Source organism: Lissotriton helveticus, chromosome 6, assembly GCF_964261635.1.
Source record: "Lissotriton helveticus chromosome 6, aLisHel1.1, whole genome shotgun sequence".
Classification (NCBI taxonomy): domain Eukaryota; kingdom Metazoa; phylum Chordata; class Amphibia; order Caudata; family Salamandridae; genus Lissotriton; species Lissotriton helveticus.
In genome coordinates this window covers 1,840,300,355-1,840,315,397 of record NC_136067.1, presented here as the reverse complement: position 1 = coordinate 1,840,315,397, position 15,043 = coordinate 1,840,300,355, and the positions used below count along the sequence as shown (strand labels likewise).

At 45.9% G+C, this 15,043-nt stretch overlaps 1 protein-coding gene and 1 pseudogene across 1 annotated transcript in view; one reads left to right on the top strand and one right to left on the bottom strand.

The window, feature by feature from the left end:
- The window catches only part of NSL1 (NSL1 component of MIS12 kinetochore complex), a 149,876-nt gene that overhangs the window by 48,941 nt on the left and 85,892 nt on the right, over positions 1-15,043 (top strand). The window contains exon 2 of the mRNA XM_078649753.1: positions 13,455-13,530. Within this exon, the coding sequence (XP_078505879.1) occupies positions 13,455-13,530 (76 nt within the window). The remainder of the gene's footprint in view (positions 1-13,454; positions 13,531-15,043) is intronic.
- LOC144761451 (transcription factor COE1 pseudogene) lies at positions 6,901-7,833 on the bottom strand (annotated as a pseudogene).

The window sequence follows — 15,043 nt, the reverse complement described above, 5'->3', positions numbered from 1 at the left end:
ACTACTCGGCGCTTCACCCCCAACCCAAGATGTCCGCCATAGTGCTGTCTAGAGGGAAAGGGACCCGCGCTAACACGGTGAGATAACTATTAATGTGCAGGTAAGTGGGCGTTTTTAAAAACAAGGTAGATTAGGCAAATAATATCCAACAAAAATGCAAAAACGGGAGTTTTTAAAATCACGAGTAAATCCTCCTGTGAGCGCGATGTGCTCTGCCTTACTCCTGTGAGCGCAGGTACGCTCTGTCTTGCTCCTTGTAGTGTTAGTTTTCCTAATGACAGGCCACCTAATTTGCCCAGTTAAATAGATACCGGTCTAGCGTCCTTCTGACCACTAGACCGTGCAAACTACTCGGCGCTTCACCCCCAACCCAAGATGTCCGCCATAGTGCTGTCTAGAGGGAAAGGGACCCGCGCTAACACGGTGAGATAACTATTAATGTGCAGGTAAGTGGGCGTTTTTAAAAACAAGGTAGATTAGGCAAATAATATCCAACAAAAATGCAAAAACTGGAGTTTTTAAAATCACGAGTAAATCCTCCTGTGAGCGCGATGTGCTCTGCCTTTCTCCTGTGAGCGCAGGTACGCTCTGTCTTGCTCCTTGTAGTGTTAGTTTTCCTAATGTGTGTGTGGCTCTGGGTGGGTGTGTGTGGCTCTGGGTGGGTGGGTGTGTGTGTGTGGCTCTGGGTGTGTGTGTGTGTGTGTGGCTCTGGGTGTGTGTGTGTGTGGCTCTGGGTGGGTGTGTGTGGGTGGGTGTGTGTGTGGCTCTGGGGGGGTGTGGGTGTGGCTCTGGGGGTGTGTGTGGGTGTGGCTCTGGGGGTGTGTGTGGGTGTGGCTCTGGGGGGGGGAGGTGTGTGGCTCTGGGTGTGTGTGTGTGGCTCTGTGTGTGTGTGTGTGTGGCGGTGTGTGTGTGTGTGTGGCTCTGGGTGGGTGTGTGTGGCTCTGGGTGTGTGGCTCTGGGTGTGTGTGTGTGTGTGTGGCTCTGGGTGTGTGTGTGTGTGTGGCTCTGGGTGTGTGTGTGTGTGTGTGGCTCTGTGTGTGTGTGGCTCTGTGGGTGTGTGTGTGTGGCTCTGGGTGGCTCTGGGTGTGTGGCTCTGGGTGTGTGTGTGTGTGTGGCTCTGTCTGGGTGTGTGGGTGTGTATGTGGCGGTGTGTGTGTGTATGTGGCTCTGGGTGTGTGTGTGTGGCTCTGGGTGGGTGTGTGTATGTGGCTCTGGGTGTGGGTGTGTGTGGGTGTGTGTGTGTGTGTGTGTGTGGCTCTGGGTGGGTGTGTGTGTGTGTGTGTGTGTGTGGCTCTGGGTGTGTGTGTGTGTGGCTCTGAGTGTGTGTGGCGGGCTCTGGGTGTGTGTGTGTGTGGCTCTGGGTGTGTGTGTGGGTGGCGGGCTCTGGGTGTGTGTGTGTGGTAGTAATTGCTGTCTGCTGAGCTCGTCCGTAGGGTACAATAGGTCTCACATTTGCGAGAGATTAAGCTATTGGCAATGTAAATGACAATGCCATTTATTTATCTGTTTTCAAAACCAACACATAAATACAAATTTTGTCATTTACAATGCCAATAGCTCTAACTTTTCCAGAGGCGAAACCGTTGCATTGTAAATGCTTGTTACTTTTTGGATCTGCAGCAGGAACAATGGTGGCCCAGGCTGAGTTTGAAAGACATGGCATGACTTTGGTTTCGGTTGAAACTTGGCTGGATGCACCACACACGCACAAGATGAAATAAGGGCCACTTATTGGGCGGAGCAAGGATCTGAGTAAGCCGTTGCTATGGTGCCATGGCTCGGAGAGAACGTTTTATCAGTCAGACCCAACAGGCGGTGAGACGAGTGAGGCTCCTGGGCCTGTCAAACTATTCTATACATTTCGTACACCTTTTTCAGGCAATGACTTACTGGAATCAGCATTGCTCGGAGTAGCGGACAATCTACATAAACCTGTAAATTCTTCCAAGAAGTCTTAGTGCTTGACCTGTTGAGCAGACTAACGAGTGTGACTCAGCCATTCTCTACAGATCCATGCGATAGAATACACCCCCTACAGTTCAATGGAAACCTGTGATTGAATACTGCCATAGAAGGCTATACGGATATGATTTAATATTGTGGTGCCAGTTCCACTAAGACAATCCTTAACTTTGATCATGGCTTCATACACATATCTTTACTCACGGAACAAAATGTATGCAAATCAACATTTTAAAGTATTATAAAAGTTAAATTCAGCAAAGCATAGTCCTGCCCTTTGCGGGTAAGTAGTTACAAAGTCAATCGCCTTGATGGGGCACAAATATCTAAGCCTGTCCTTGGATGAGTGACCCAATGCCCTTCCTCTTTTTAGTGTTTGCAAGGTGGGCAGTTCCTGTAAAAAAAAAAGCTGAAGCCCCCAGAGCCGCTTCCAGGTTTAACCTTTGAGTCGGCGAACCTACTGGACTCTTCGCAGTACAGCTTCCGACAAGATCATGGCACGGAAATTGCCTTGATCATGGCAGCAGAGGAGATTCGGGCCACACTGGACACTGGTGCCAAGGCCGTCCTGATCCTGTTGGACCTGTCGGCGGCCTTTGACACCGTGAACCATGATATCCTAGTCAGGAGCCTTCAAGAGATGGGAATTAAGAACTCTGCCCAATCACTGCTAAAATCCTTTCTGAACAATAGATACCACTATGTTCAGATAGGGGACTTTCGCTCAGAGGAATTCACCTTGCCTTGTGGGGTGCCACATTAGCGAGTTGGCGAAGGATCTCATTTTAGTTATCCATCTCCTGGATCACAATACCACCTCCTTTGTCAGCTGGTTTTATTACAATGGAGGGGTTGTTTTTCAAGGTGGTCAGAGCTTTGACCACCTTGAAAAACAACCCCTCCATTGTAATAAAACCATCTGACAAAGTAGGTGGTATTGTGATCCAGGAGATGGATAACTATAAAAATGAGATCCTTCGCCAACTCGCTAATGCCGAACATTACTGCAAATTACCACGTAATCCCACAGAGGAAATACAGAAACTGATTTCAGAGGTCACCACTGATGCCCTAGAACTAGGATACCTCTCCAAAAAGGAACATGAGGTCCTTAACACTAAGGCTCCACGGGTACCAGTCATTTACTGCCTACCCAAGATTCACAAGAATTGTGAATCCCCACCTGGTCGCCCTATAGTCTCGGGGTGCGGCTCTGTTCTGGAGCCCCTCGGGCACTATATCGATTATTTTATCAAACCATTTGTCCCCGAAACCTTGTGCTACATCAGAGACAGTATGTCAATGATTAACATGATTGAGGAATACCCATTTGATACCACATCCAGCACCATGTGTACGCTGGATGTGGAATCTCTATATACTAATATTCCACAACACGAGTCACAGTGGGTTGTTGAAAAGGTCCTTAACACTCGTCCACGCCCACATAATGTCCCATCACTCTTTATCCTCCAATTATTGGAGATCTGCCTTACAAAAAACTTTTTTCTCTTCGAAGGACAGTTCTATGGACAGGTACGGGGTACATCTATGGGGGCTATTTTTGCCCCCAACCTAGCAATTCTGTACGTGGACAACCTAGAGACATCGTGTATATTGACCGCATCGAATCCTTTGCACAGTGGCATTGCCCTGTGGAAACGATATATCGATGATATCTTCATGTTATGGAATGACTCATCTGAATCGCCAACACATCTATTGCACTGGCTAAACAACAACAGTAATGGCCTAAAATACACACTGGCCACAAGCAAAGAATCAATCCCCTTCCTGGACGTAGAAATTAAACACACGGAGGGCCGCCTGACCACTAGCCTCCACAGAAAACCTACTGAACGAAACACCTTGCTTAAGTATAGCAGTCACCATCCCCGTGCCCTCAGAGACTCCCTCCCCTTTTCACAATTCCTCCGTATCCGGAGGAACTGTTACTTTAGGGAAGACTATTTCAATGAAGCAAAAACCCTCAGCAACAAGCTTAGAAATAGGGGGTACCCCAGAAAATTAGTACGGCGTTCCCTCAAGCGGGCATGGTATTGCCCCAGAGAAACCCTGCTAGAACCAAAACCGAAGAAAAATCAAGACAAACTTGTATGTGTAACCACTTTCACCCCAGCATCCAATGCTATAAGAAAAAGCGTCTTAAAACACTGGCCTGTACTGAATGCCGGGGCATTGAATCTGGAACACCCAATATTCGCATTCAAGAGAGCAAAAGGCCATTTGGTGAGGGCATCCCTACCACCACCCAATCAAAAAACCACGATCAATGATGCTTGGGGGTTACCTGCCCTAACAGGTCATGCAAAATGCGGCAGTTGCGTAGTATGTGACTTCACCATTGAGGGAAAAACATTTACCTTTGGTACAATCACCTTTGACAGAAAGCACTTCAACAATTGCAATTCATCCAATGTAGTGTATGCTATTTTTTGCCCATGCATGTTGATATATGTAGGTCAAACCAGTCAGAAGACAAAGCTCCGCATCGGACAACACCGCAGCAGAATCCGCTGCAACACTGCAAATGCCCCCCTCGTTGAACATTTCAAGGACAAAGGCCATACTGAAAATGACTTGACATGGACAATCATTACTTTGGTAAAGCCACCACCACGTGGCGCAGATATATCACAACTATTGAACAAGGAGGAGCTACATTGGATACTGCGTACTAACAGTATCCATACAGGACTAAATCGTCTTGAGGACTGGACATCCCTCTTGTGACTAACTGGAATCTAATCGTTGCTTCTCCTTAGTCTCTGCCAAGTTCTGTCTTGTATTTTTATTTATTTTTTGGACAACATTGTAAATATGCACGACAACTTTAACTTTATTGTACTAGTTTAGAAGAGTCACTATTGTTCACCACTCGCCCACCCCAAAATGGCCCCCATCACCACCACTTCGTCCGAGCCCATTCCAAAATGGCCACCGCGCTCGCAACGTCGAGTCCCTTCTCGATTTCCAAACACTTCCTTATCCCCTCTCCTTCCACGAGCACATCAGCGATCCCCGCCCATCTGAATCCTGAATTGCCATTGTGCAACCCAACCAGGAAGTAAGTACCCGCTGAACCTTATGGTTTTCCCTGCTTCCATTAAACCCTGCTCTTACTTTATCTGTAATTTTAATTATTTAAATATTTTCCCCAGTGAGACACGATCGGTCCGGTCTCCTATGAAAAGGCTCCCTTGCCCTGGTTTGGTAAATATATCACGAGTACTTACCACATCATCCCCTTCACGTAATTTCGTTTTTAACCCTTAAAATTTTTTTTCCCCCTTTCTTGGTAGGCAAACAACCGAGCACCCTGCTCAGACAATTGAGCACCCCGCTCAACGCCATTGGTTACCGCTCCTTCCCTAAATATATAAACGTTTGGACCAAAAAAAACTGGTAATTCTTTTAAATCGCAAACTTATTATGCCATTCACGTTCTCCTCACCACTGCGCCGTATGTTAAATTCACGTTCCAATTCACCTCATTTAAGTGTCTGTGAGTACCGTGCACATAGTTGCCGGTTTTACGAAAAAATCGTCCACCGCCCTTAGTCTAGCCTGTGGCGACTTTCACCGCTCTGCCTGCTCTACTGTACCCTGCTACAATCAGGCTACACGGCACCAAAAGGAAGCGCTATAATTGCTCCTTCAGTTTGAAACACCACGCCAGACTCGGATTCACCGACCAGTTATATTATTTCACGGGACATCGTGCTCCTTTTCAACGCATGGACTTAGTCGCTCCCTGAATAAATATGACGCAACTCGCATGTCACTTGTCTATCACTAAAGCTTTATATCACATTCATGTGCCGTCTCCTTTAGACCCCCACTGCACCGCAAATCGCATGTCATTCACTTGACAGTTGTAGCTAATTTAGTAACATAGTGAAAGCGCACTCTTGTCACGGATGGTCAACTGTGTCACAAGCCTAGCTCGTTATTTACCCTTATTCTTATTCTCTTTTACCCTTGTTTACTTCCCCAATACAATTTTATGTATTTTATGTGTAGGCTAAAACATATTGTGAAATATTTTCAAGACAAGCATATAAATTTTTTGTCCTGAAGATGATGCCAATTATCTGTCTAGGCATCGAAACGCCGTCGACATACTAGCGTCATATGTATAAGAGGAAGTAGAAAATGAATACAATGATGCTCTGAAATGTATTTACGTCTGTTCACTGAATCACTAGTATACAGACCGCCTCGTTCGCTCTCACCTTATCCCCTTGTTTTGTCTTGTCCCCTGTGGGTTACTGCTTGTACCCACTGTGTAAAAAATTCTTGTGTATTTTTGCAACTAACTTAAATTAAAAATCCTGTCCGGCTGGACAAAGGTCATACCTACCATTGAGCGTATGTCTATCAATTGTCAAGATCCCTGAACTACTAGGGACCATTGTTCTTTGAAATACGTTACTGCCCAAGGTCCCTAGTGCCATACCTTTGCGTTCCCTTGTCTTTTACAGAAAAAAAACTTGGAAATGGACCAACTTTGCTGAAACAACATCTCATCTGGTACCATCCTTCAAGGCAATTACGTTCAGAGGAGAGTAAACTCCTCCAGACACCTAGATTCAAGAAGGCCAGCTGGGGAGGAAGAAGCTTGGTACTGGGCACTGTTAGGTTATGGAATTCGCTTCCACTACACATCAAAAGCTGCCAAACTCTGTTCGGTTTCAGAAAACATTTAAAAACATGGATATTTTCCAACTAATACGCCACTTCTGGCGCCTTCCTCCGCAAATAGCGCTTAGACGCTCCAGGGCAATCGTGCGCTATATAAATTCCAAATCAAAACAACTTGAGGCACATGTCTTCATATCAAAATCCATTTGTAAGAAAGTCCAATTGCTGAGCGTGTGGGGTTCACATGGAATGGACGATCATACCGGACAAAGTTCAGGAGAAGGCCAGTCCCTGGAGAGAGCCTGCAGAGGAGCACTTGTTAGAGAGCACAAAGGACTGATCATGGAAGCTGTTGCTGTTGGTGCTGGTATGAGGTGGAGAAGTTTGAGGTCTGACTACAGGTGCAAATGCGCTTTTCTGTTTTACTGCAGAGACCATGTTAGAGGGAGAAAAGTAGAAGATCCCAGAGGAGCTGCTGCAGTCAGATGGCCGACTCGTGGACAAGGCCATGGTGGGACTTGATGGCACAATGGCGTATGGGGAAATGGCCGCAGATCCGTTCAAGAAGGTGGGCGAGGCTCCTAAATTTGACATCCTGGTGTTGCCGTAGCCATTCATGCTGGTGGTGACGGAGCTGCTCTGATGGGGAGTGGTGCTTGGCACGGAACTGTGAGGAGACATGCTGCGTGTGTTACGAGTGTTACCCTGGTTTGTGACTTGCACCAATTCGGGCAGGTTAATGTCGAGCTGAACTCAGAACGAGCTGGAGCTCTTCATGCCAGCGTGGATAGAGGAGTTTGAGAGACCTGGCATTTGGTTGTGGTTACGTGGGACACAATAGAATGCCCCAGCAATGTCTACTGCCCTTTTCAGGATGATCTCTTGGTTAGCCAGGACGCCCCTTTGCTGGGGCAGCTGTGCGCGGTATAAGTTAAAATAACATAACATAACATAACATTGTGTGGCATCCCATACAGTGCTTCTACCAGATCAGCTGCTCTTTTCAAGATGACTTCCTTTGGCAATCGTTCAGGATCTCCAGGGTGTCTGGGTATCACATTTTGCAGGCTCTGGAATCAATAGTCAGTTGTGGGTTCATTCAGAGCTGTGTAGATGAAGCGTCTGGGCGTTCCTTTACAGAACTGCTTCGACCGGGGATGTGTCGGAAGGAGTCTGTATTCTGATTGCATGAGGGGTTATCAGACTGTATAATTAGCTTGTCAGTGTTTGAATCCAATCTGTGTGAACACACCGAGAAGGCTCCGAGAACAATACTTAGACGTGCCGTCTCGAGCACAGAGCGCTCGGCTCCTCATCCGAGCTCCACGTGCACCGGTGCGAGCGTTGGCTCCTGGCCCAGAATACTAAGCGGGTGCCATTGACCACCCTAATGATGCCGCTACGGGTCCTGGCCTCGCTCCCAGCCGCTGCTCTTCGGAGAGGGCCAGGGAGCCAGGAAGGATCATTAAATTCAGTGGAGGGATGGCAGGTGGAGAATCAATAATACCCCGAACCAGAGGCAACGCATGCCTCCCGGAACAAGCGTACCGTGGACAGTATGGCATCAGTGTTTGTTTATTAACATGAGGTGTCTGATACCAAACAGACCGGGAGTGGATCCGTGTAGGTACTACATTGTGGCGTGCCTTCTAACGAATGTGTGACTACAAAGGCCAGCACCCCTCCTTTGACCGAATTTCTGGTACCCCATGAAGCCTAATTTCGTGTATTAATGTTCCAAATATGATCCATGTGGGTTATATCTTAGTTGTACTCCCTCACATGAGCATTCAGGGAAACGGGGGACACCCGGTACAGTTGGATTAAGGATCCAAAAGCCCTGATGTATCCCCCAGACCTGGTAGGCTATCCTTATGGGCAGAAACATGTTGGCAGACTGTAAGATGGACTAGAGTTATCATTTTGTTAGTTTTCCATCACTTCATTTGTTTTTACTATACCTCAGATCCTCACTAATCAAGGTGACAACCGAGGCACCTGAAGGTGTTTTTAATTGAACTCAATTTCGACCCTATCCTGTAAGTTTTATGTAAGAACTCCCTCCTACCGCCAAGTCTTTGCGGAGGTTGAGTCCGCCCTGGTGATACCATCTTACCAGTGTGGGGAGAGGATGCCTATGAGGAAGCATGACACAATATTGTGTGTGAGGCATCCTCTTCCATTAATGATTGCCTCCTTGGGCTGAAAGGCGCCACATGATCTGCAATAGCCAGCATCCTATTTATTTAACACGTTTTATATAGCACAAGCTGGACCCGGGGGTATCAGAGCGCTTTACAGGAGTATTCGTTGAAATATGGCAAAAATAACAATGAGGTAGTATTCAGAAACCAATACAAATGGTAGAAAGCCTATTAAATATTGCACCGTCTAAACCAAGGAGGGAGTAGGGTATGGGAAAGGGGGGGTAAGGGAGGGGGATAATTAAGGCAACATCATACAGCTATACGTAGATAGGTAGAATTCAAAAACCCAACAAGGTCAAAACAGCTCTAGAATTCACATTGTCATATTACATAAGTTGAGAGCAGGGTTGCCTGCTAGTCCTCAGATATTAGCCTAGCATGGAGAAGAGGGGGTAGGGTAGGTGCAAGGTGGTAGGCTAGGCTGAGGGGGTGAGTATTCAATCATATCTGGTGGAACAGGGCAGGTCCTATAGGGAGGACTGGAGGGAGTAGTTATCGGGAGAAGGAGAGGAGAGAGAGGGAGGAGAGCATTAGGAGGCAAGGGTGGGATGAGCACCAAGGGAGGATTTAAGGACCCCAGTATTTCAGCAGGAGAACTTTGAGGTCTTTTTTTAAGCAGGCGTAAGAGGGGTTGCAACGAAGATCTTTGGGGAGGGAGTTCCAGATGTTCTGTGCGTTCCTGGGAAAGGAGCGAGATTGTGTGGTTTTCTTGTTTAATAGAGGAGGTACAAGAGCAAGGGTGTTGGAGCTCCTCAGTGATCTAGAGCTGCTGGCAATATGAAGTTTATCAGTGAGGTACTGCGGGGAGCTTTGACGCAGGGCTTTGTGCGTAATGCACGCTGTCTTATATGAGGTTCTTCCTTCAATGGGCAGCCACTTGAGGGCTTTAATGGCGGGGGACATATGATCACACCGTTTAAGGTCGCTAATGAGCCTAGTGGCTAGGTTAAGAACCGATTTGATAGGGGCGAGGTGTGCTTTACGAGTTCCAGTGAGGATGGCGTTCCCATAATCACTTTTTGACAGAACCAGTGATGGAGTGTGTAGAGAGCGATTTTGCCTCAGCTTTTTATGTGGGGGATAAGAGGAAGCTTCTGGTCAATGTTAAAACCGAGTGATTTAACAGTGTTGAAATTGGTGAGAGAGCAGTTGAGTGCAGTAAGATCCAGGATAGAATGGGGAGCGAGTTGTTCTTGGGGGAGAAAGAATTTTGGTCTTTTTTGGGTTGAGTTTGAGGTTGTTGAAGTGGAAAAAGGATTGAATTTTGCTCAAGGTATCATCGAGGTGAAGGACATCTGAGCGGGATTGAATTTTATAGTAAAGTTGGGTGTCATCGGCGTATAGGTGGTAATTGATTCCCGCTTGTTTAAGGATGAGGGTGAGGGGGTCCATGAAGAAATTAAATAGAGAGGGGAGAGGATAGAGCCCTGCGGGACCCCAAGGGAGATGGGCAGAGGTTTAAAAAGGCAGTCAAGGATTTTAATTTGCTGAGTTCTGTGTTGGGAAAAGGAGGTAAACCATTTAAGGATTGAACCGTTGCGGCCAAAACGTTCTTTAAGTGTGTTAAGTAGTGTAGAGTGATTTACAGTATCAAAAGCAGCGGAGAGATCAAGAAAAATAAGTTTGGGAGGAATCGCCTTTGTCAAGGGCGTGTTGGATGTCATCAATTATGTTTAGCATTGCTGTTTCTGTACTACAGCCCTTTCTGAAGCCAGATTGGAACTAGTCTAAAAGATTGAATAATTCAATGTGCTTATCTAGTTGTAACTGGGTACATTTTTCAAGGGCTTTTGAGAGAATAGGAAGGTTAGAGATGGGACGAAGGCTGTTTAGGTCATTGGGATCACCAGCGGGATTTGTGATGATGGGAGTGATTTGTCCCAATTGGAGGGAGGCAGGGATACAACCAGAGGTAAAGGAGGAGTTGATGATGGAGGTCCAGGAGGGGGTAAGGTCTTAGACAAGGTTGGATGGGAGCGGATCATTAGTGTGAGAAGACGGTTTCAGTCTGGAAATGAAGTTAAGGACATCAAGTTTAGTGACAGGATGGAAGTCGTGCCAAGAAGCATTATTTTTTAGTTCCAGTGTGATGGGGCCAGGTTCAAGAATCGGGACGATAAGAGGTGGGCGAAAAGGAGTTGTGAGGGAGCGTAGAGGGTGAAGGAGAATTAGAAGAAATGTCTGAGGGTAGTTGGTTAAGGAGGGGAGTTAAGGCGAAGGATTGATCTATTTTGGAGATTTTTTCTAAGAAGTAGTTTGCAATTTCCTCGCATCTCTCAGTGGAGGCGATCACCTGGGGGGGGAGTAGAGGAAGTTTGGTTTTTCACAATGGTGAAGAGTTCCCTAGTTCTGTTTTTGGCCCGATCGAGTTGTGAGCGGAAGAATGATGTCTTAGCATTGAGGATGTTTTTTATAGTTGGATCTAGCGGATCTGAGGAGAGAGAGGTTAAAGGGGGAAGGGTTTTGCCTCCAACCGCGTTCAGTAGATCTGAGAGTGCGACGCTCATTGTTGAGATCTGGATTGAACCAGGAATTGGAGGAGCTTTCCTGTCGTTTTAGTTTGGTCGGGGCAATTTGGTCTAGAACCTCAACGATGAATTTGTTAAAGTGTTCGGTGAGGTCATTGGCATTTTGAGAGGGAGGGGAGAGTTGAAGTTGAGCTTTGACTTTGGCCTCAAGTTCACCTGGGGGGGATAAGGTGAAGATTCCTGGTCAGTTTCATCTGTTTAATGGTTTTGGGTGGAGGAGGTAGAACAGTCTTGGAGATCGTGAAAAGGATGAGGTGGTGGTCTGACCAATCGATGGGAACTGGCTCCTTTGGAGTGAGTTGGGGAGTGGCATAGTTGTTTTAGGTTATTGATGTCAAGTAGATCAGTGAGGAGGTTAACCATAGGATCGTCTTTTTTGTTCCAATGGAGGTTAAAATCCCAGAGGAAGAAGTTTTTAGAGTTGGAAAGTGAGGATTGGGTGAGAAGGTCGGACACTTCTTCTACAAAAGGAAGAGGGTCACCGGGAGGATGATGGATGTTGTGTAATCTAATTGGAGTAGAGCCCTGCACTTTAAGTTCTGCTCTGAGATATTCAAAAGTAGAAAGATCGTGGATGCGCACAGGGGGAGAGTTGGAGTTCATTTTTATAAATTATTGCTAGACCGCCCCCAGTTTTGACAGACCTATCTTCTCGGAGGATGGAATCCAGGGGGGAAGTATGTCAAGAATGGAAGAGGAGTGATCTTTAAGCCAAGTTTAAGTAAGAAAGGCAATGTCAATGGATTCACTAAGGATGGTTTCTGAAATTTCAATAGCGTTTCGGACCGCTGAGTGGCAGTTAACCAGTATGCAAGACAGGGGTATAGGGTTGGCTGCAGGGGAGGGCAGGGGCGGATTGTGGTAAATTGTGGGGGAACTGTAGGAGAGGCTGGAGAAGTTGGGATTCTGTTAGTCCCACGGATGACTGGGATAGGAGCTTGTGGGATCAAAGGGTCCGTGTTTAAAGAGCATGGTGTGTAAGGATTACATGAGTCAAGGAGGTTAGAGGAGGGGAGGAGGTTTGGGGCATGTAAGGTTCTAAGTGTATCGTTACTGAGGGGTGGAAGTATCCTGTAGCTGGGTGACTGAAGAGTTGTTTTGATCAGTGCACAGGGAACTAGCAGGATTAGGGTGGTTAAGCGAGGAGAGGAAATTGACATCTTTTCTTAGAGCATCCAACCTTTGAGATCTTGCTCATTGTTTGGTAAGGTAACCTACTTCTTTTGTGGTTGGATTATCTTACTTGGGGCGGGGGGGCAGTAGGGCTGATCTATCTATCTATCTATCTATCTATCTATCTATCTATCTATCTATCTATCTATTATTCTATCTATCTATCTATTATTCTATCTATCTATCTATCTATCTATTATTCTATCTATCTATCTATTATTCTATCTATCTATCTATTCTATCTCTATCTATTCTATCTCTATCTATCTATTCTCTCTATTATTCTATCTATTATTCTATTATTCTCTATTCTATTATTCTATTATTCTATTATTCTCTATTCTATTCTATTCTATTCCCCATGACTCTCTTTAGTGGTTTGTCTGATACCAAACACCTTCTTTTTCAGTGAAGTCATTATGTAGCTGGGAAACTCGTTTTGACCAGTGCCCAGTACATACCTTAAGATGGCTTCCCTGTTATCTTATACTGTCAGAAATTGAACTGGCTAGCACAGGGACATTTTTGCATATTTCACAAATTTGAAATATATTTTATACACGCTTGGGGTGTATGTCCTATCAACGATGAGAGTGCAAATAAGCTAATGTTAGCTTTTTTTTGACACTACCTTTTTTAGCATAGCACATTTCTCTTTAAGCAAAATGAAAATGTTCTACCTTTTTAGCATACATTTTATAATTGCCTAGAATGCTTAATGTGGAACTAGATAAGTGGAATGTGGTGATCTTAAACTTTTCAAATGCTGCTACTTGATTTTAATGTTGGTATACTTATTATGTATTGATATAATTGTTGTAAATTTTATGGCATGTATATGACTAATAAACAATTAATTGATCGACAGGTGGTGGACGTGACCCAGCACTATGTTTATTGGATTTTAATTTTTTTTCAGAACTTTGAAACAACAGTTCAAGAGAATGTCACTGTCCATGGACTGCCTTGGTCAGAAGCATCAGACTCTCAAAGTGGTATGTTGTGTTCTTAGTATTTCCAATAGTGCTATCAAATTATGTTAATTTCCCCTCTCAACTTCTATCTTTTGCATTTTGCTATGAAAACAGAAATGTTTCTGTTGTTGACTGACTGCCAGCGCCAAGTCACGCCCCGTGCTGCCAATATGATTGTGTAGCCTAACCTCCCTCCCCTTCTACAGAAGCAAATGATTATATATCCGAAGAACTCTGGCTGTTAGCAGCATGCCCCGTCCTTACCTTCGCATACACAGATGCAAGTTCTACATTTGTTATTTGTAGAGCGCTACACTCATCCCGGAGGATATCACGGCACTAGTACCAGGTTGATGAATCTGCAGAACTGATGCTAAAGAATGATGCATTATGGATTCGAGAATAAATGTGTTTTTAGTTTTTTCCGGAAATGAAAGTAGTTGGCAGTGTGTCTTGGGTCCTGGGGAAGCTCATTCCATTTCCTGGCTGCCAGGTAGGAGAAAGAGTGACCCCCAGACCCTAACTTTGTTTATGCGTCTTGTTCTGGCAAGAGCTGATTGGAGTGACCGAAGATTTCTGGTGGGGATATAGAATTCGATTCTCCCCTGAAGTATTGTTGGACCTGTTTTATGGAGAGCTCTGTGAGCATGGGTCAACAACTTGAAAACTGCTCTCTGACGCATCGGCAACCCGTGCAGTTCCTTCAGACAGCCAGAGGCAGAATCGAACTTTCCTTTATTGCAGACCAGTTTTGCCGCAGCATTCTGCAATACTTTTAGGCGTGTGAATAAATGCTCATTCATGCCTATGAACAAGGCGTTGCCGTAGTCCATGAGGCTGACCAGCAGAGCTTGTGTTACCGAGCGTCTGCAGTCCAGTGGTATCCATGGGAACAATCTGGCGAGGAGTTTCAAGATGGCGAAGCCTCTGCCACAAAGAGATCGTATATGATCCTTCATGGACAGGGCGTCGTCCATAATGATGCCCAGGTTTTTGGCATGCTGTTTCGGGGTAGGGGCTGTGCCTAAGTTGAGGGCGGTCACCAGGTAGCATCCCATACACGTTTGGCGCCACCCAAAAATTAAATTTCGGATTTGCCAGCGTTCAATTTCAGGCAATGTGTGTGCATCCACTGGGCCATTTCAGAGAGACAATTATGCAATTTGGATTTGATGATGTCTGGCTTCTCATCCAAAGCCACCATCAGTTGCGTGTCATCCGCATAGGAGCAGATGCCAATGCCCCACTTCCTGCCAATTTTTGCTAAGGATGATGGATAAACATTGAAAAGGGTGGGGCTTAATGAGGCTCCTTGGGGGACACCGCAACTGATGGGGCTGGGTATAGAGTGAAATTGACCCATGTGAACTGCTTGGGTGCTGACGCTCAAGAATGAGTGTAGCCAGCCTAGGGCAGTGGAATGAACACCTTTTTCATACAAGATGTTAAGTAGGCAGCTATGGGAGACCGTGTCGAACGCTGCCGACAGGTCCAACAGTATCAGAGCCATCGCCCCGCCTCGGTCGGTACATGC